The 17,946-nt window shown below is 41.0% G+C and overlaps 1 protein-coding gene across 5 annotated transcripts in view; it reads right to left on the bottom strand.

Annotated features, from left to right (window-relative positions):
* Positions 1 to 705: 705 nt before the first annotated feature.
* The window catches only part of LOC106091729 (facilitated trehalose transporter Tret1-2 homolog), a 282,586-nt gene continuing 265,345 nt past the window's right edge, over positions 706 to 17,946 (bottom strand). For all 5 annotated transcript variants that reach the window (XM_059365148.1, XM_059365147.1, XM_059365149.1 and 2 more), the window contains one exon: positions 706 to 1,233. In XM_059365148.1, coding sequence (XP_059221131.1) covers positions 1,033 to 1,233 — 201 coding nt within the window. In that variant the 3' untranslated portion in view covers positions 706 to 1,032. The remainder of the gene's footprint in view (positions 1,234 to 17,946) is intronic.

Below are 17,946 nucleotides of genomic sequence, written 5' to 3'. Positions count from 1 at the left end.
GCTGGGAGCGAACTGTGCATCCCCCTGGTGTAGCCGTCTCTTCCCCATTTGTTAGTCCGACGACTGGTTGTGCGCTTGAAGCATTACTCTCGACCAAGGCACCCATACTTATAGGAGGGCGGACAACATGCAACGGTCTGATGACACCACCGCAGATGTTGGGTCTTTGAAGTCCATTTTGAGCCTACTCCTGAAAAGCATTAAAATTTGTCGCAATGCGTTAGGTACGCAATGCGACATCCGAGATATGGATATATTTTGTTTTTCTTCAAGGAGCGAAATGATAACACTTCCGCTCCACCCAACGGTTACTATATTATATTACATATTACAATTAATCACGGCCTTCAATTTAGCTGTACTTAACAAATAAATACCAATCATTTTAGTACCATATTGCCTAACAGCTCACATGTCCGCTTTGGAGAATTTCGATGGCCTTTCAGACACGTGGCTTCAAATTTGGATGTACTATACTATTAAATACCATGTCATACCATATTGACCTACGACAGTCCACTTAGGGCATTGTTGCGGCCCCTTAAGCATTCGTTACCAAACTTATAGATTGTATTCGTACTTAACTCCCAAAGACACTTCATTCGCTATTGTCCGCATCAGAAAAACAAACGCATTTTAACCTTTATATATAAGATGCATTTTATAAAGATCAAAATCGTTAATTCTTTGTAATTAGTTAGAGTATTGTGCTTTTTCAAATTGTTTTAAGTTTTATTGGGCTATGTATTATATTAATAATGACATTGTTTCTCGACGTGAGCTGATACCATGTTTGCTCTCGCGATGAAAGTCATGATATTTTCGTTAAAAGTGTTGTAGTGTTTCAAAATGTAGTCGTCAAAAAAAATGGATTTTCCACTTTGAATCACGAACATAGTACCGCTTTTGAACAAATTAAATTTTTTATGATTGTATTTCTATGCTTGGAAGGAAACGATTTCTGCGACAACAAGAATTTGGAAAATTTCGATGTTATGTTGTCCTGTACTAAGGCGTCGATATAAACACTGTTTAATCGGAGTCCATGGATTTTCCTTTCGTCTCCTTGAGAAATATTAGCAAATATAAGTAACTGGATCCACACACCACTGCACAGAACCACATTGTAATCGATATTCCGAAAGTATGCATCAGAAGTGGAAAAAGCTTAAGCATTGCAAAAACCAGGAAGCTTAAAATGGCCATCGAGGCAGACGCACATATTGGTCGTATCTAAAAGTAAAAGAAACAATTAAAACATGTAAAGTTCGGTCGGGCAGAACTTTGGATACCCACCACCTCGGGTATATATAAAACACCTTCCATCAAAATCCGGTGAAAATTACATAACTAATATCCCATAGCAATGTATATCGAAATATGATCCGATTTGGACCAAATACTAATAAGCACAAGTCATTGTTCAATTATGTATAACAAAATATTGGTCTTTTTAGTAGCTATATCTACAAGTAAACCGATCTGAATCATATACAATATGGATGTCGAAAAGCCTAACATAAGTCAATGTGACAAATTTTAGTTAAATCGGATTATAAATGCGCCTTTTATTGCACCAAGACTTTAAATCGATCGAACTAGACCAAATTGCAGAAATATGTAGAGGGGCTTAACTTAACTCACTGTCCCGAATTTCGGCAACATCGGACAATAAATGCTCCTTTTATGGGCCCAAAATATTAAATCGAGAGATCGGTCTATATGGCAGCTATTGGGTTGCCCAAAAAGTAATTGCGGATTTTTTAAAAGAAAGTAAATGCATTTTTAATAAAACTTAGAATGAACTTTAATCAAATATACTTTTTTACACTTTTTTCTAAAGCAAGCTAAAAGTAACAGCTGATAACTGACAGAAGAAAGAATGCAATTACATAGTCACAAGCTGTGAAAAATTTGTCAAAGCCGACTATATGAAAAATCCGCAATTACTTTTTGGGCAACCAATATATCCAAATCTGGACCGATTTGAGTGAAATTGAAGAAGGATGACGAAGGGCCTAACACAACTCACTGTCCCAAATTGCGGCGACATTGGACAATAAATGCGCTTTTTATGGCCCCAAAGCCTAAAACCGGACAATCAATGCGTCTTTTATGGCCTAAGACCCTTAATCGGTCTATATGGCAGCTATATCCAAATCTGGACCGATCTGAGCCACATTGACGAAGAATGTTGAAGGGCCTAACACAACTCCACGTCCCAAATTTAAGCAAAATCGGATAATAAATGTGGCTTTTATGGGCCAAAGACCCTAAATCGAAGGATCAGTCTATATGGCAGCTATATCCAAATCTGGACCGATCTGGGCCAAATTGACGAAGGATGTCGAAGGACCTAACACAACCGAATATCTAAAATTTCAACGAAATCGGATAATAAATGTGGCTTTTATTGGCCTAAGACCCTTAATCGGAAGATCGGCCTATATGACAGCTGTTTTCAAATCTGGACCGATCTGAGCCAAATTAAAGAAGGATGTCGAAGGGCCTAACACAACTCACAGTACCAAATTTCGCAAAATCGGATAATAAATGTGGCTTTTATGGGCCTAAGACCCTAAATCGGAGGATCGGTCTATATAACAGCTATATCCGAATCTGGACCAATCTGAGCCAAATTGACGGAGGATATTAAAGGGCCTAACACAACTAACTGTCCCAAATTCCAGCAAAATCGGATAATAAATGCGGATTTTATTGGCCTAAGACCCTAAATCGGAGGATCGGTCTATATAGGGGCTATATCAAGATACAGTCCGATATAGCCCATCTTCGAACTTAACCTGCTTATGGACAAAAAAAGAGTCTGTGCAAATTTTCAGCTCAATATCTTTATTTTTGAAGACTGTAGTGCGATTTCAACAGACAGACGGACGGACATGTCTAGATCGTCTTAGATTTTTACGCTGATCTAGAATATATATACTTTATAGGGTCGGAAATGGATATTTCGATGTGTTGCAAACGGAACGGAATGAATATACCCCTATCCTTCGGTGGTGGGTATAAAAAAACATAAGAATAATAAGTACTACCCAAAAATAAAAGTGGACCGATCGGAACAATATGGGATTCAAATGCAAGGTATTCAAGAGTAGAGTACGAATTTCATAACAAAAATTGGATCCAAGTACCTGGGGGCCGCCCCAACCCCAAAACCCCTAAAAATAGGTTTATTTGACGATAATGGCAATATGGGAATCAAATGGAAGGTATTCGGGAGTAGATTACAAATTTGATCAGGAATTAGGAATAGGTTTTATAATTTATTGATAACGGGAGGGGGCGGACCCTCCACCGTTACCCCAAAAACACCACCAAAAATCAAAGTGGACCGATAAGGACAATATGGATATCGAATGAAAAGTATGACGAAGGATGTCGAAGGACCTAACACAACCGAATATCTAAAATTTCAACGAAATCGGATAATAAATGTGGCTTTTATTGGCCTAAGACCCTTAATCGGAAGATCGGCCTATATGACAGCTGTTTTCAAATTTGGACCGATCTGAGCCAAATTAAAGAAGGATGTCGAAGGGCCTAACACAACTCACAGTACCAAATTTCGCAAAATCGGATAATAAATGTGGCTTTTATGGGCCTAAGACCCTAAATCGGAGGATCGGTCTATATAACAGCTATATCCGAATCTGGACCGATCTGAGCCAAATTGACGGAGGATATTAAAGGGCCTAACACAACTCACTGTCCCAAATTCCAGCAAAATCGAATAATAAATGCGGATTTTATTGGCCTAAGACCCTAAATCGGAGGATCGGTCTATATAGGGGCTATATCAAGATATAGTCCGATATAGCCCATCTTCGAACTTAACCTGCTTATGGACAAAAAAAGAGTCTGTGCAAATTTTCAGCTCAATATCTTTATTTTTGAAAACTGTAGTGCGATTTCAACAGACAGACGGACGGACATGTCTAGATCGTCTTAGATTTTTACGCTGATCTAGAATATATATACTTTATAGGGTCGGAAATGGATATTTCGATGTGTTGCAAACGGAACGGAATGAATATACCCCTATCCTTCGGTGGTGGGTATAAAAAAACATAAGAATAATAAGTACTACCCAAAAATAAAAGTGGACCGATCGGAACAATATGGGATTCAAATGCAAGGTATTCAAGAGTAGAGTACGAATTTCATAACAAAAATTGGATCCAAGTACCTGGGGGCCGCCCCAACCCCAAAACCCCTAAAAATAGGTTTATTTGACGATAATGGCAATATGGGAATCAAATGGAAGGTATTCGGGAATAGATTACAAATTTGATCAGGAATTAGGAATAGGTTTTATAATTTATTGATAACGGAAGGGGGCGGACCCTCCACCGTTACCCCAAAAACACCACCAAAAATCAAAGTGGACCGATAAGGACAATAAGGATATCGAATGAAAAGTATGACGAAGGATGTCGAAGGACCTAACACAACCGAATATCTAAAATTTCAACGAAATCGGATAATAAATGTGGCTTTTATTGGCCTAAGACCCTTAATCGGAAGATCGGCCTATATGACAGCTGTTTTCAAATCTGGACCGATCTGAGCCAAATTAAAGAAGGATGTCGAAGGGCCTAACACAACTCACAGTACCAAATTTCGCAAAATCGGATAATAAATGTGGCTTTTATGGGCCTAAGACCCTAAATCGGAGGATCGGTCTATATAACAGCTATATCCGAATCTGGACCGATCTGAGCCAAATTGACGGAGGATATTAAAGGGCCTAACACAACTCACTGTCCCAAATTCCAGCAAAATCGGATAATAAATGCGGATTTTATTGGCCTAAGACCCTAAATCGGAGGATCGGTCTATATAGGGGCTATATCAAGATATAGTCCGATATAGCCCATCTTCGAACTTAACCTGCTTATGGACAAAAAAAGAGTCTGTGCAAATTTTCAGCTCAATATCTTTATTTTTGAAGACTGTAGTGCGATTTCAACAGACAGACGGACGGACATGTCTAGATCGTCTTAGATTTTTACGCTGATCTAGAATATATATACTTTATAGGGTCGGAAATGGATATTTCGATGTGTTGCAAACGGAACGGAATGAATATACCCCTATCCTTCGGTGGTGGGTATAAAAAAACATAAGAATAATAAGTACTACCCAAAAATAAGAGTGGACCGATCGGAACAATATGGGATTCAAATGCAAGGTATTCAAGAGTAGAGTACGAATTTCATAACAAAAATTGGATCCAAGTACCTGGGGGCCGCCCCAACCCCAAAACCCCTAAAAATAGGTTTATTTGACGATAATGGCAATATGGGACTCAAATGGAAGGTATTCGGGAGTAGATTACAAATTTGATCAGGAATTAGGAATAGGTTTTATAATTTATTGATAACGGAAGGGGGCGGACCCTCCACCGTTACCCCAAAAACACCACCAAAAATCAAAGTGGACCGATAAGGACAATATGGATATCGAATGAAAAGTATGAGGGAGTAGGTAACGAATCTGGCATACAAATTCATGTCTAAGTATAGGGGGTCACCACACCCCCATAAAAACGCCCAAAATGGGCACATAAGCCAATCACGGATATGTAGGACTCGGATTCTTTGTTCTGTATAGACTGAAAAACGGCAGAACCGATTTTCTCGGAACTTTCGCATATTGTGTAGGTTGGTCTGGAAGGAAACATAGGCTAAATAATTTTTCGGTATCGGAAGGGGGACGGACCCTCCCCCTTATGCCAAAAACACAACACAAAAATTAAAGTGGACCGTCGGGACAGTATGGGTATCAAATGAAAAGTATTGGAGAGTAGAATGCGAATATGGTATTAAAATTTGAGTCTATGTACCCATCGGGCCGCCCAACCCTAAAACTCCCCCAAACAGACATATTGGACGTTCATTTCAATATGGGGCTCAAATGAAAGGTATTCGGGAGTAGATTTCGAATCTGGCATACAAAATCAGATAGGGGGTTACGCCACCCCCCCAAAAACGCCATCAGACCCATTTTGACTATATGATACTTGGCTGAACCGATTTTCTTAAAATTTTCATAGAGGCCTAGCACAAAAATTAGTTGCAAGCTCATTAGAGGTAAATGTACAAATTTTTGATACCGCAACAGGTTGGAATGCAAATCCGCAGGTATTGGCGGAATCACAGTATTATTCAAAATCGTAGAGTAGAATAAAGATTGAAGCTTTTCGCTACTCTGGTGTTTGGCAAAGTCTGTAGATAATATCGGGTCAAATTCAAATAAAGATTCGTAAAATTCTAGGACGATTTAGCTTTGTCCGTCTGTCTGTTGAAATCATGCTACACTCTTTAGAAATGAAAATAATGAGCTGAAATTTTGCACAAATATTTTTTTTATCATAGGTAGGTTTAGTTCGCTTTGGGTCTATAAAAATCACGTTTATTATCCGATTTTGTCAATAATTTTTTTAGTCGAATGGTTTTAGACTTTAGGTTTCGATATTAATTACTGAATATTTAAATACAGTCGAAGTATTCTATAACGTAGCAGTTGGGTACCGTCGCACAGTGGGCCAAACGGCAAAAAATTGGAAATAAGTCTAAATTATTTTATCTGTTGATCTTAGTGGTACAAAATGTTCCAGACATTTCAAATTTCACACAAACTGTACCAGTACCAGCTTGCACAAAATAAAAAAAGATACATGTCAAGATCTTTAGCCGTTTAAAAATGACATCATTTTCAAAAAATAATTTTATTTTGTCAAAAATTTGCAAACGTTTTCAAAAAGCTTTCGCAAACTTTAGCCATGGAAGTATTATCATTACTTTCTATTTTCACAAAGTAGAGGTATTTAAGTGCTAAATTGACTCATTTCAATACCAAACCATTACGTTATCTTAACATCAAAAGTCTCTCCTAGAAGGAACATCTTCGACATAAGGATGCATATTTGAGATGCGTTATTTTGCAGTGTAATAACTTTAAGATAAAGAATTTCCACATAAAGTGAAGGTTAAATTATAATTAATTCAATTAAAAGTCAAAAATAGCATTGATATTAGTGAGAAATTTTATGCAACTTTGTTTTTAAGATTAAAAACACTTAAACTAACATGAAAACGGTTAGTTGCGGAGAATGTAGCTGCGGAATTTTTCTAAGCCAATCTATTGGAGGATCAATGATTGAGGTCATCCTCCACCAAGGCGAGACAACTACTCACTCTCAGATAGAGGGTTATGAGCAAGGGTTAGATTCATATCGTCTTAAACCAGGAGCCATGGACGACCAGGAACAAAGTTTCTGGACTGAACCAATTATTCTATGCTAACACTGGTACTCGGCCGAGGAACTGCGTTATTAGACATAAAAATTTAAATGATGTAGAATTCTTTAATACTAACTACCTAATAACACTTAATATTCGTAACACCTCTTTCTTCGTTAATAGGACTAGGCGACGATATGTTCGGAAAATCTAATCGATGAGGTTCAGGATTGGATGGTCTCCAGGGAGGGTCTTTCTCTGACCATCGCTACATTAGGTTTAGAATAGCATGGCCAACGCCGAATCCGATAAGCTTCCGTAATAAGTTGAAAACCACCTGGCTAAAATCGGAAGACCACTCAGAGGAAAACTTGGGCAATATAATTTGGATTGTCCAACCATAGAAGACATTGACCACAATGTCTATAGGATTATGACTGCACTAATGGATTCTTTCGAAGATAGTTGTCCTCTTTGGGAAAGGAAATCAGCCCAAAAAAATCCCTGGATGACCGGGGAGATTCGCAATATTGGGAAAGAGGTTCGTAGACTTTTTAACAGAGCACGTCGTAAAAAAGCGGAAGTTTATTGGGATGTGTATTACACACGGCTCAAGGAATGCAATAAGATTACCAGAGCGGCGAAATGTGCCTCTTGGATGCTTTTCTACGAACAGGTTGATAGCGTTAATGACGCCGCCAAGTTAAAACGGAGGACATGATGAGGCTTTTGATGAAAACCCATTTTCCACAGGATACGAAGTGACTCACGGAGACACCGGAATCTTGGAATAATGACGTTGATCGAAGGGTTATAATAACGGAATTTATGGTGAAGGAATCCTTGAGGAGCCTCAAAGCCCGGCAGGAGGCAAGGGTGGTGTTTATACCCTAGCCCGGCAAGGCAAGTTATGCGACACTAAAGGCCTACAGACCCATAATTCTTACGTACTTTCTACTCAAAAAAATAGAACATCCAGCGAACTGCTTAAGTACAAACAGCATGCATGGGAAAGTCGGTGGAGACTGCCCTGCATGAGGTTGTGCATAAAATAGAAGAATCCTTTTATGCTAAGACGTTCACCCTGGCGGTATGCATTGACATCGAGGGGACTTTTAACAATGTGCGATCCGACACACTGATCCAGTCCTTATACCAGTACCGGGTGGACCCGGTTCTTAGAGACTGGATAAACCATATGCTAAGGAACAGGTGGATAAATTGTCTATCCCATGACATAAAAATAAGGGAGAAAGTGGCACAAGGCACGCCACAGGGGGGGCATTTTTATCGCCACTCCACTACAATAATGGCCTATTAGGGATGCTGATTGAGGAGGATTCGAACCCGTCCGCATAGCATACGGTTTATGGAGTAAATAACCACTTTGCTTAAATTTTTGAGCTTATCACAAATCCAAATTGAAAAATTGTTAATCAGTAACACAAATTTCTTTATTAGACCGATTTCAGCAATTTTTTTTAATTGAATGTACAAATTTTCTATTTGAACCTAGTTTTTTAATTTTTTCTGTGCCTAATTTCGATAATGTAAAACCGACGTCAATCATGAAGGAGTTGGGGTTTCTAGACATCAACTCTACCGTAAGAAACTTACTTGCTAAAAGATGCATTACGGCAGGCTTGGGATCTGTGGATCTAAAATGATGGGTCAGCAGAAACTCACCTCTAGGAGGTGTACTGTCTCCTCTTCTTCAGAATATAGCCATTAACAATATATTATTGTAAAAGGTAAAAGTGGGCTACCGAAAGTGGTCTAGCTATAAATCCGTGCAAGGTAGAAGAAGTTCTTTTCAGTAGGAGATACAAGTTGCCTGCAGTGGAACCTGTCTCATTGGGAGGAGAGAATGTTCCATTTCAAATCCAACATTTTGGAATGGGCAAGAAAGGCAACAAGTGCCCTACACACCTGCAAGAGAGCCAAAGTTGGGGGCTCAGACCGAGTGTCATGCATTGGGTATATACTGCAGTTGTCAGACCTATAATGCTATATGGTGTTGTGGTCTGGTGGACGGTGCTTCAAAATTCCACCTACTGCTCAATTCTTAACCGGATCCAAAGGATGACTTGTTTGTGCATTACAGCCGCACTGAGGACGACACCATCTGATGCACTGAATTTAATGCTACATCTTATACCACTGGACATTGTGGCTAGACAAATTGCAGCGACCACTGCCATGAGGTTAAGGGAGCTTTCTCATTGGTCATGTGTCAGGTACGGACACTGTTTTATCCTTAATACAATAACCGATGTTCCAGGCAGTATGGATTACACCCTCTGAGCCGCTTTTTGATAAAAAGTTCAGGATTACGAATTTACATAGTCTTCTATACAGATGGTTCCAAACTAAACGACCAGGTGGGCTTTGGGGTGTACTCTAAAGATCTAGAACTGGTCATATCAAAAACGTTACCCAACCACTCCAGTGTGTATCAAGCGGAGATCCCTGCTATAAAAGAAGTGGTGGAATGGCTAAAATATAATGTTATTACGACGATTGGCATAAATATCTTCTCAGACAGCCAGGCAGCCATTAAATCCATTGACAACGTATTTTTGAACACAACAGCCGCTCTCGATTGTCGCAGATCTCTTAACGAGATGGCTGAACAGTTTAAAATTTACACAGAGATATTCCAGGGAATTGTAAAGCGGACGAGCGTGCGGGACTAGGAACTACCTTACTCATGCCAGGGAAACTGGAATTTGTGGGTATGCCTCTAGTGACTTGTAAACTAAGTTTTCAGGACCAGGCCCGAAGGTCAACGAATGATAGATGGTCACAAAGAGAGGGCTGTGATCATTCCTAAACTATGTGGCCTAATCTAGACTCGAAGAGGTCTACGGCTTTGCTGTCATTGGCTAGAACAGATGTCTCAGTCATTGTGTCCGTCATGACAGAATGAAGGTTGCCAGCAACGACTTTTGCAGAAGCTGTGGGGACATCGAAGAATAAGAGACTATAGAACACCTTCTGTGTGATGTCCCGCGCTAGCAGTCAGAAGGAGGTTCTCATTTCTTTGAGAACCTGTCTGATTTAGCGGATGTGAACATTCGCTAGTTATTGGGCCTTTTAAAGCGATCTGGGGCGAACATAGCCTGGGCTCGAATCCTGACAGGAACATCAGACAATTTTTCAGTGGTGGTTATCTCCTCCTAATGCTGGCGACATTTGTGAGGTACTTTGCCATGTAAAAACTTCTTCCCAAAGAATTAACTCTACCATAAGTAAGTTTATAGATAACTTACTTACAAAAAGTAAGTAAGATGGAACTAGAAGGCATCATGAACACAATGAACGAAAACGTCTAAGTGAGTCCGATGATAGACTGCCACTTAAACCTCACCTAACCTAACCTATCCTAGCATATCCTAGTGCCAAGCCATGGGTCAAACAGCAATTGGTTGGTCTAAGGAATGGCAGAAAGAGCTACACCTCTTTGGGGAGCAGTTTTAAAATGGCGAAGTACCTCCCAAATGTTTCCAGCATTAGTAGGGGAAAACCACCGCTGAAAATTTTTCTCATGTTCCTACCAGAACTCGAAGACAGGCGTTCAGCGTCATAGGTGGACATGCTAACCTCTGCGATACGGTGGCCTCTTAGCAGCATGCATATAGTAAAGGCAAATCCACTGAAACAGCCCTTCACGACATAGTCGGGGTTCTCTCGCTCAACTCTACCGTAAAATAAAGTTTATTAATAATTACAGTAGGCTTGGGGTTTGTGGATCTAAATAGATGGGTCAGAAGAAGAACACCTCAACCAGATGTACTGTCTCCTCTACTTTGGAATAAAAGCATTAAAAATATATTGTTGTCTCTTGAAGAAAAACGTGTAAAAGTGGTCCCGTATGTTGATGACGTTGCAATTGCGGTTAGGGGAAAGTATCCCAACACTCTAAGAGGTATACTTCAGGAAGCTATACTTGCGGCAGCGATGTGGACTACCGAAAGTGGTCTAGGCGTAAATCCGCGCAAGACAGAAGTAGTTCTTTTCAGCAGGAGATACAAGTTACATACAGTGGCTTCTGTCTCCTTGAGCGAAGAGAATGTTTCATTTACAGAAAGCGCAAAATACCCGGGTAATTTGTTGGACGGGAAATTGACCTTAAAATCCAACTTTTAGAAAAGGGCAAGAAAGCCAACTCTAGCCCTATACATCTGCAAGAGAGCTATTGGCAAAAGTTGCTGTTTTAACAGCATGCCATGCATTGGATATATACTGCAGTTGTCAGACCTACAATGCTATAAAGGGTTGTAATCTGGTGGATGGCGCTTTTCAAGCCCATCTACTGGTCAATACTTGTTTGTGCATAACAGCCGCACTGAGGACCAAACCATCTGATGCATTGAATTTAATGCTGCGTCTAATACCTCTGAACATTGTGGCTAGACAAATGACTGCGACCACTGCTGTGAGGCTAAGGGAGCTCTCCCCTAAATCATGCGGCGCCTACGGGCACAGTTATATCCTTGATACAATGCCTGACAATCGATTACAGACCGCTTGAGACGCTGTTTGATAAAAGTACTGTACCACTATTCCAGATAGAACCCATACGAACTACAAGATCCCCGGTAATAGTAGTTATATAGACTTTTATACAGATGATTCCAAACTAGACAACCAGGTGTGTTTTGGGATGTACTCTGAAGAATTTGAACTGGTCATATCGTGAAGGTTACCCGGCCACTGTAATATGTATCAAGCGTATATCCTTGCGATTAAAGAAGTGGGGGAATGGCTTAGATATTATGTCATAACGACAACTGACATAAACATATTCTCAGACAGCCAGGCTGTAATTACATACCTGGGGAACGAATTTCTTAATGCCGGGCCACAGAGATATCTCAGGGAGTTGTAAAGCAGATGAGCTTTCGAATCTAGGAAGTACCTTACACAATACGGGGGAACTGAAATATGCGGGTATGCGGTCTAGCGACATGTAAGCTAGGTATTCAGGACCAGGCCCGAAGGGCAACGAATGATAGAAGGTCACAAAGGGGGGTTGTGAACATTGCAAAACTATGTGGCGATCTAGACTTGAAGAGGTCTACCGCTTCGCTGGCTAGAACCGACGTCTAGTCATTGTGTCCGTCATGACAGGTGATCGGAAAAAATATGCTGACAGACTGAAAGTTGTTAGTAACGACTTGCTTTAGTGGCATTCTTTGTACACTTCGGCTAGACCTTCAACAAGATTGGACTTTTCAGTTCCAGTAAGAAAACGAATAGAAAGTGAATTTTTTTATTCTTTTGGACACCAGTAATTTTTTTGTGCATTTCATAATTAAAGGTTAATTTATAGCTATTATCTTTTTGGCAAAACTGGTGGAAACTGCTCACACACGTTTCGTGTTTGGTTTCATTGTCAAACATTTTCAGTTTAATCTAAAATTTAACAATGAATCGTCTTACAAACGGACAACGCTTGCAAATTATTATCAAAATGGGTGCTCTGTTAGGAAAGTCCATCGCGCGACGAAGTTCATCATCGACGAATCTCATTTTTAGCTCAAAGGGTCCTCAAATAAGCAGAATTGTCGATTTCGGAGTGAAGATCAGCTAGAAGCATTGTAAGAGCTACCAATGCATCCAGAAAAAGTCACACTTTGGTGCGGTTTATGGGCTGATGGCATCATTGGACCGCACTTCTTCAAAGATTATGCGAAAAGTAACGTAACTGTGAATGATGAGCGCTACCGTGAGAGGATATCCAACTTTTTTCTTGGCCCAAAATGTAAGAGCATGAATGGCATGACAAGTGGTTTCAGCAAGACGGTGCCACATACCACACATCATGCGCAACAATGGACTTATTGAGAGGCAAGTTCGGTGAATATTTTATTTCACTTTCGGGACGGGTCAATTGGCGGCCTAGATAGTGTGATTAAATCCCTTAAGACTATTTTTTGTGGGGCTATGTTAAAGCTGATATCAATACCATAACGGCTGAATCCAATTCTTGGCTCCCCACAGGACGACTTAGGGTTCGCACATTTCTGTGTTCTGGTGCTGAGTCAGTCTTGAAAGTCCTGCCGCTGTGATACCATTAAGGATTTTTGAATCAGGCCGGTTCGGGCGTGTACGCGCCACGTGTGCAAATGGAAATCTTGAGTGACTTGCAGTGAAGAAAAAGAAGGAAAGAAAACGCTTATGACTACAATAGTTGGGTCTTTCGAAGATAGTTGTGTTCTTCGAGAAAGAAAATCGGGGAGATTCGCAACATTGAGAATGAGGTCCGCAGATGCACGTCGTAAAAAAGCGGAAGTTTACTGGGATGTGTATTACACATAATAAGATTACCAGAGCGGCAAAAAGTGCCTCCTGAAAGCTTTTCTGCAAAAAGGCCGATAGCGTTAATGTCGCCGCCAAGATGAAAAAGTGTCTCTCAAAAACCCATGTCCAAACTGAAACGGTAGTAGACGACATGAGAGTGAGATGAGAGCAGAGACAACGAAGGACATGTTGAGACTTTTGATAAAAACCGAATTTTCCACAGGATACGACGGTAATCACGGAGACACCGGAATATTAGAATAATGAGGTTGGAAGACGGATTTCATGGCAAATGACGTCTTGGGGAGCTTAAAACCATTTAAGTCACGCGGACCTGATAGAAAATTTCCGGCGTTACTACAGAAGTAGTCCGACTGTTTGGCGCCCCATCGAGCCACTATTTTCACAGCGTGCAAAGGACTTGCGTATACTCCGAAAGCCTGGCAGGAGACACGAGTGGTATTAATGCCCAAGCCCGTCAAGGCAAGTTATGCGACACCAAAGGCCTATAGACCTATAAGTCTTACTTAGGTCCTTTCTACTCAAAGCCATGGGACGCATTACGTATACCATGATAAAGAGAAGGACATGCAGCGAACTGCTCAAATACAAATAGCATGCATATGTCAAGGGAAGGTCGGTGGAGACTGCCCTGCACGAGGTTGTGCATAAAATAAAACAATCTTTCTATGCCAAAAAGCACATATAAGCGTATGCAATGACATCGAAGGGGCCTTTAACAATGTGTGGACCGACACATTGATCCAATCATTACACCAGGCGGAACGGGCCCTTATAGACTGCATAAACCATATGACCATAAGCAATATGGAAGTGTCACATTCAGAAGTGTACTGAATAGGCATTATGTATACTGTAGGCTCGAAATGGGGCCTGAATCCGAGGATAGCCCACTGGCTCTACAGGAGAGTGATTAGACCTATACATTCTTAGGCCTCAGTAGTTTGGTGGACTGCGATGGAGAAGAAGTGCGACATAAGGACCATACAACAGGTTCAGAGAACATGTTGTCCTGGCATAGGCGGAGAGATGAGGACTACGCCCACTAGGGCACTGGAGACTATTCTAGATATCTGACCCATTGATATACAGATTTAGTGTCATGCAGCTCCTGCGGCTATGAGACTTAAGGCGGTGGGGGGATGGATTGAGGATAGGAGCAACTCATACCATCGCGGAATAATCGAGGAGATGCACAGTGTTAATGTGTTTTTTATAAATGAGGTGTTATGCAGTTCATATGCAAAATTTTAGGGCCCTAGGCCAGATATAGTCATATCCAAGGCCAGAAATAGTTATATATAGTATATCTCTTTGGATATAAATATATATAGCAGATATAATTATATGTGGTCCCATATCCAATTATATATATTACCAGATATAGTTATATCAAGTGATCGATTTTTTGAATGGAGTGCGTCATTAAAATTTTTACACAAGTGGCAGATGGGGTGTGGCGCACAATCCTCCTATGGACGCCCTCCATCAAACGGCGTTATACACCAATCATGACAATGTGGAGTTCAAATGAAAAGTATAAGGTTGTGAACTGCAAATCTGATATCTTTATTCTGCTCATATACCTAGCGGACCACCTCACTCCAAAACAGTCGAACAATCATTATGACCTAATAGGTCAATGTGTGATTTATTAAGTTTGGGGTCAGCATACCCCAAAATTTTGTAGGAAATGATGCTAATGCACACCACCAGATATTGGGAAGTGTGGATGTTAACGAAAGAGGTGAGCTGCTTATTGAATATATTATAAGTTGCAATATGGCGATTTGTAATAATGGGGATAAACCGACCTTTATTACCAGGAACAGGCAGGAGGTATTAGATATTACCTTTGTATCGAAAGATATAAGCAAAATAATTAGCGTCTGGGAAGTGTTGGATGACCACAGTTTCTCTGATCATCGTTAGTTTCTGGCTTGGAGAAAATACTGCAGAAGTGGTCCCTTGGCTAAACAGAAGAAAGGCGGGTTAGGATACATTTCGGCACAAATTCTGCACGTCTGTCCCTTCTAGACCAGAAAAGGAAGGGGAAACTGCGGAGGATACAGATATAATGGTCAAGCGGATCTCGAAGGCCCTGAATGACTCGCTTGTGTCAGCATGTCCTAGTGCCAAGCCATGGGGAAAACAGCGACCGCCATGGTGAACCCCAGAGCTGGTTGGTCTGAGGAAGGACTGCAGAAAACTCTTCAACAAAGCAAAAGCCACTAGAGCAACACAAGAATGGGTCATCTATAAGGCTGAGCTAAGAAAATATAAGGGCGAGCTTAGAAAGGCTCAGAACAAATCCTGGGTAGAATTCTGCAGCTCCGTGGAGGATACATCTGAGGCCTCTAGGCTAAGCACGATTCTGTCTTCGAGACCTATTACGGTGGGGTATATTCAGAAGTCAGAGAAAGTATGGACAATGTCTACGGGCGAAACGCTAGAAGTAATCGTTGATACACATTTCCCGGGAAATTCTCCAACGGACAACGTGCCAGAAGAGGTTGTCACTGATATGCGTTCGTCGGAGGCCATTAGGGAAATTGTGTCTGAGCCGAAAATCCTTTGGGCGATAAGAAGTTTCAACTCCTTTAAGTCTTCAGGCCCTGATGATGTATCACCGGTTGAATTACAAGCTGTGTCTGATAGGCTGGTTCCCTGGCTTAGGGAGTCATATTCTGCTTGTATCAGAATGTCATATATGCCTGTGGGATGGAGGGACACGAAGGTCATTTTCATTCCGAAAACAGGAAAACCTTGCCACACGAAGGCGAAAGGTTTTCGTCCAATTTATCTGTCATCCTTTATGCTGAAGACTCTTGGGAGGTTGATGGAAACATATCTTAGGGCAAAGATCCCTGGAAGCGGCCTGTTGCGGCAGCAGCATGCATATATTAAAGGCAAATCCACTGAAACAGCCATTCACGACCTAGTCGACTACATAGAGGGTTCTCCCGCTGTCAAGGAATATACAATGGTAGCTTATCTTGACATTGAAGGTGCTTTCAATAATGTAAAACCGACGAAGAAAGTTTATTAATAACTTATTTACTAAAAGATGCATTGGCTTGGGATCTGTGGATCTTAAAGATGGGTCAGCAGAGGAACACCTCAAAGAGGTGTACTGTCTCCCCTACTTTGGAATATAGCGATAAACAATATATCATTGTCTCTAGGAGAAAAAGGACTAAAAAAGATCGCGTATGCTGATGACGTGGAAATTGCTGTTAGGGAAAATTTCCCAGCACTCTAAGAGATATACTTCAGGAAGCTCTATGTGCAACAGCGAAGTGGGCTACCGAAAGTGGTCTAGGTATAAATCAGTGCATGACAGAAGTAGTTCTTTTCAGCAAGAGATACAAGTTGCCTACAGTGGGAACCTGTCTCATTGGGAGGAGAGAATGTTCCATTTACAGAAAGCGCAAAATACCTGGGTGTTTTGGTGGACAGGAAACCGAACTTCAAATCCAATATTTTGGAAAGGGCAAGAAAGGCGACTCTTGCCCTATACACCTACATGAGAGCCATTGGCAAAAGTTGGGGATTTAGACCGCGTGTCATACATTGGGTATATACTGCAGTTGTCAGACCTATTATGCTATATGGTGTTGTGGTCTGGGGGAGGGCGCATCAAAAATCCACCTACTGCTCAATACTTAACCGAATCCAAAGGATGGCTTGTTTGTGCATCACAGCTGCACTGAGGACGACACCATCTGATGCACTGAATTTAATGCTACTTCTTATGCCTCTGGACATTGTGGCTACTCAAATTTCAGCGATCACTGCCATGAGGTTAAGGGAGCTTTCTCATTGGTCATGTGGCGGCCACGGACACTGTGTTATACTTGATACAATATCCTATGTCCCAGGCAGTGTGAATTACACCCTACCTAAGCCGTTTTTTGATAAAAAATACTGTACGACTATTCCTGATAGAACCGATTGGAACTACGATATCCCTGGTAACGGAAGTTACATAAACTTCTATACGGATGGTTCCAAACTAAACGACCAGGTGGGCTTTGGGGTGTACTCTAAAGATCTAGAACTGGTCATATTGAAGAGGCTGACCGATCACTGCAGTGTGTATCAAGCAGAGCATTACTACGATTGGCATAAATATCTTCTCAGACAGCCAGGCAGCCATTAAATCCCTGGAGAATGTATTTCTGAACACAAAAACCGCCCTCAACTGTCGCAGATCTCTCAACGAGATGGCTGAACAGTTCAAGATTCACCTGTTCTGGGTGCCGGGTCACAGAGATATTCCAGGGAATTCTAAAGCAGACGAGCTTGCGAGACTAGAAACTACCATACACACTGCAGGGACACTGGAATA

This window comes from Stomoxys calcitrans, chromosome 3 (genome assembly GCF_963082655.1).
Source record: "Stomoxys calcitrans chromosome 3, idStoCalc2.1, whole genome shotgun sequence".
Lineage (NCBI taxonomy): Eukaryota > Metazoa > Arthropoda > Insecta > Diptera > Muscidae > Stomoxys > Stomoxys calcitrans.
This window is presented reverse-complemented; position numbering and strand designations above follow the sequence as displayed.